The 4,179-nt window shown below is 43.3% G+C and overlaps 1 protein-coding gene across 1 annotated transcript in view; it reads left to right on the top strand.

The window, feature by feature from the left end:
• Positions 1–2,825, top strand: part of LOC118320664 (zinc finger protein 319) — a 5,283-nt gene extending 2,458 nt beyond the window's left edge. The window contains exon 3 of the mRNA XM_035651683.1: positions 33–2,825. Coding sequence (XP_035507576.1) covers positions 33–1,237 — 1,205 coding nt within the window. The 3' untranslated portion in view covers positions 1,238–2,825. The remainder of the gene's footprint in view (positions 1–32) is intronic.
• Positions 2,826–4,179: the final 1,354 nt, after the last annotated feature.

Below are 4,179 nucleotides of genomic sequence, written 5' to 3'. Positions count from 1 at the left end.
GTCAGCTGCCAACCCCCAGCAGCCCTCCACTGGTGAGACGTCCAGTGGCGGCGCGGCGATCAGTGCCTCGTCTCCGCCCGCGTTTGAGGCCTCTGCACCGGACCGGCCATACAAGTGCTCCGTGTGCCATAAGTCGTTCCGGCATTTATCCGAGCTGACCCGCCACGAGAGAGTACACACCGGGGAGAAGCCATACAAATGTGACACGTGCGATAAAAGCTTCAGCCAGTCGTCGCACCTGGCGCACCACCAGCGCACGCACAGCTCTGAGCGGCCGTACAAATGCGCCGTGTGCGAGAAGAGCTTCAAGCACCGCTCTCACCTCGTGCGGCACATGTACGCTCACTCGGGCGAGCACCTGTTCAAGTGCAATTTGTGTGAGATGCACTTTAAGGAGTCGTCGGAGCTCCTGCACCATCAGTGCCAGCCTGAAGGGGAAAGACCTTTCCGCTGCGGTTCTTGCGGGAAGAGCTTCAAGCGGCCGTCCGACCTGCGGCAGCATGAACGCACCCACTCGGAGGAGCGACCTTTCCAGTGCGAGGAGTGCCAGATGAGCTTCAAACAGCAGTACGCGCTCGTACGCCACCGCCGCACTCACAAAAACCCCGCCGATCGCCCCTTCAAGTGTAACCTCTGCGATAAGGGCTTCCTTCAGCCTTCCCACCTGCTCTACCACCAGCAGGTTCACGGTATGGAAAGTCTGTTCAAGTGCGCGTCCTGCCAGAAGTCCTTCAGCCAGTCGGGGGAACTGCTGAGGCACAAATGCGGCGGCGAAGTGGAGAAGCCCTACAAGTGCGACGTGTGCGGCAAAGGTTACAAAAAGAATTCGACGCTGCAACGCCACCAAAACTCTCACTGCACGGAGAAGCCGCTGAAGTGCTCGCTGTGCGACAAGCGCTTCGTGTCGTCCTCCGAGTTCGTTCAGCACCGCTGCGACCCGACCCGCGAGAAGCCGCTGAAATGTCCCGACTGTGAAAAGCGCTTCAGGTACTCGTCCGAGCTGCAGCGCCACCGGCGAGTTCACACCGGGGAGAAGCCTTTCAAGTGTGCCAGCTGCGACAAGAGCTTCAAGCAACGCGAGCACCTGGCCAAGCACCAGAGCGTGCACTCGCGGGAGACGCAGTTTAAGTGCGTGTGGTGCGGCGAGCGCTTTGTTGACCTCACAGCTCTGCAGGAGCACACAGTCCAGCACACCGCCGAGGGGGAGAGTTTCCCCGAAGCTCCCTGCATCCCATGAACTGAACTGCTCTTCAGTCCTGGAGAGCAAACGTGACATTCACCCACAAAGCAAACGTGTGCCAGCCTCCGCTCTCCCATTTGTAGTTTAATAACATGCACCCTCTTAATTATGTTTAAGGATTTTTTTAGTATCCGTAAGACTCACCCTCATCCTTCGTTGAGTAAATGACAAAACACCGTGAATCGATTAGAGGATCCCTCGACTTACTTTGGAACACATGGAGAAACACTTGAACAGAACGGGGGAAAGGCGTGAAAACGTGGGGAAGATCTTGAGTTTGTTTAGCACCGAGTGTGGGACCTTCTTCTGTGGTTGCATGTGATTGTCTGTTTAGTAACTGTTGATTCTGTTGTTGAGAAAGATGACAAGAACTTCCAGGCAGTCGTCAGATGTGTGTGCTCACGTGTAAGCTCCTCTGAAATCCATGTGCCTTTTTTTACCGATCTGCTCGTTCTCGTGTTTTTGTTGATTTTTTTTCACGTCCAGTGTAGCCGAAAACCTCCCATCCGTATTACAGCGGCTGGCTTTGTGCAGCAGTATCTTTTCACATACTAGATCTTAGGTAGTATCATCTGTTTGTGCATGAATATTTATCACACTTTAATATCACTGTTGTATTATAGGTTTTGGTTTATTTAGGAAAAAAACATCCTAAGAAGAAGAAGAAGACGACGAAGAAGAAAAAAAGTGGATTTGTGAAAATGTATAGCCTGTGTCCTATGAAATCTGTGTTGTTGCATCTTTGTATTAAAACAAATGACATCTAGGTAACTAACCCATACCTATCATGTCATACAAACACTTGACATGTGCAATAGAACATGCACAATGTAATATTTATGACTACTGATTCATGGCATAGTCTACTCTGTTATATTATAGATTGTGTGTATACGCTTATGTAAACATTGAAAACTGTATAGTGCTTATGTTACCTGCTTTTGTATTCACCACGAATGAGCTTGCAGTACCTTTGCAAGCGCTTTAGTTTCAGTTCCGGATGAATTACCACGAAGGTTTAACCCGACAAAAAAACATTATAATGCTCACTTGCCACAAAAACTAGCTGCATTTAGTTACTGTGCGATAGATCTAACAAAAGTAATATTTTTTATTTTATTTTCGAAAGAATTGGCCTTGTAACATCCTCACGGGGGTTCTGACCTCGTCCTGGTTTCTACGCCAGACGATCAGCAGTTCGATCCGAGTAGCCTCAAAGTTGAGATTTATGTGTGGGCTCACGCCGGGCATAAAGTAAAAAATATTTGTGTACTTTAGTTTACTGTGTGGGTTTCTATATTCTGTACAATCTTTGCAGTATATTTAAAAGAAGGTTTTTGGAGTTTAAAAAAAAAATATTGGGCAAAGGGAACTACAGCGGGGGACTAACGGGGAGGGAGGGGGACGGGGAGGGGGAGGCTGTGTGGTTGTGCCATGGTTTAGGTCCTGGTGAGTCTGCTTCAGAACCTCCTGTTGGAGGGGAACGAGTGTAATGAAGCGTTGGATTTACACATATGGATATCAATATAGACTCCTGTTCATACTGTATACAGACAATAAAATAAACCACCCTTATGACAATAAAGGTGTACATTGTTTTCATCACAGCTAATTCTACTACATGTATCTGATGATCTGAAGATTGTTTCATTAATTCATTGATTGTTTTTGTCTGTAAAATGACCTGTTAAGGGCATTTTGTCACTATCACCTGACGTTTTACCAACTAAACAATCAGTGGAATAAATAATTGAGGCTTTAAAAGATCAAGAATTTGTTTTTTTAAGCAAATTTGCCAAAGTTTCTATGATCTGTATCAACAATTGCAGCCTTATTATATACAAGGCATAAAATTCTCAAACCTGACCACTTTCAGGGCTGCAGCTAACGATTATTAATCAATTATTCTTTCTTTAGTCAGAAAGTCCAATGTGACGTCTTCAGTTTTGTCCAGAACTGAGAAAGATATTCAGTTCACAGTTTTATAAATCATAGAAAAGAATCAAATCCGCATATTTGTGAAACTGAAACGAGAGAAAATTTGGTGTTTTTGCTTAAAAAAAAAGACTAAAATTAATTATCAGTATAGACTGTATACAGAGTATTAAAATAAAGGACCCCTAAGACAATAAAGGTGTACATTGTTTTCATCACAGCTAATTCTACTACATGTATTTTATCTGATCCTAAAAGTTTGAGCTGTGAATATTTTCATTATTATTAATTAATTGTTTTTGTCTGCTAAATGTCGGCAGCATAAATCGAAACAACAAAAAGCGTGAAATATCCCCAAACATAACGTGTTATTTTACTGGAATACATTTTCTCGACGAGAAGAAAGTCATTTAAAGAACGTATAAAAGAGGGCTAATGATTACTCCATTTACTACAGTGAACATAATATTTACCCATAAGACCAGTCGGGGACCCCCACTAGGGGTTGCTAGAGCTTAATGGGGGGTTGCAAGGCCTTCTTGATTTAAAGGCGTGCTAGAAAACTTCAAAAATATACACAGTCTCAGCCTATTGTTTAGTATTTGGTTCACTTAAAAGAAAATGCTGAATTTGTCAAAAAAAGAAGCTTAAGTCTTTATGATTGTTAAAAAATACAAAATACAGCAGATTAAAAATAGGTAAAAATCATCCAAATCACTGTTTTTACACAAACTGCCGTTACTGAGTTCACTGTTTGGATTCATTGTACAGTTTTTAATATAATATGAAATATTAATAAAATATGTGATATGAAACTACTACTGAACTACTGCATAACAATGATCATATTAATCATATCAGATAGATAAATTAATTAAATTATCCAAATGTCAAAGACTTTAACTTCTGCCTCCACTGGTTGTTTGTTACGACGGAGTATTAGGACCATACTAAGAGAAAAAATGCATATTTTGGGGGAAATTACGAGAATAACGTTACATTAC

The sequence above is a fragment of the Morone saxatilis genome, unplaced genomic scaffold, assembly GCF_004916995.1.
Source record: "Morone saxatilis isolate NCDOM2014 unplaced genomic scaffold, NCSU_SB_2.0 Contig11, whole genome shotgun sequence".
In the NCBI taxonomy this organism is placed as follows: Eukaryota; Metazoa; Chordata; class Actinopteri; family Moronidae; genus Morone; species Morone saxatilis.
This window is presented reverse-complemented; position numbering and strand designations above follow the sequence as displayed.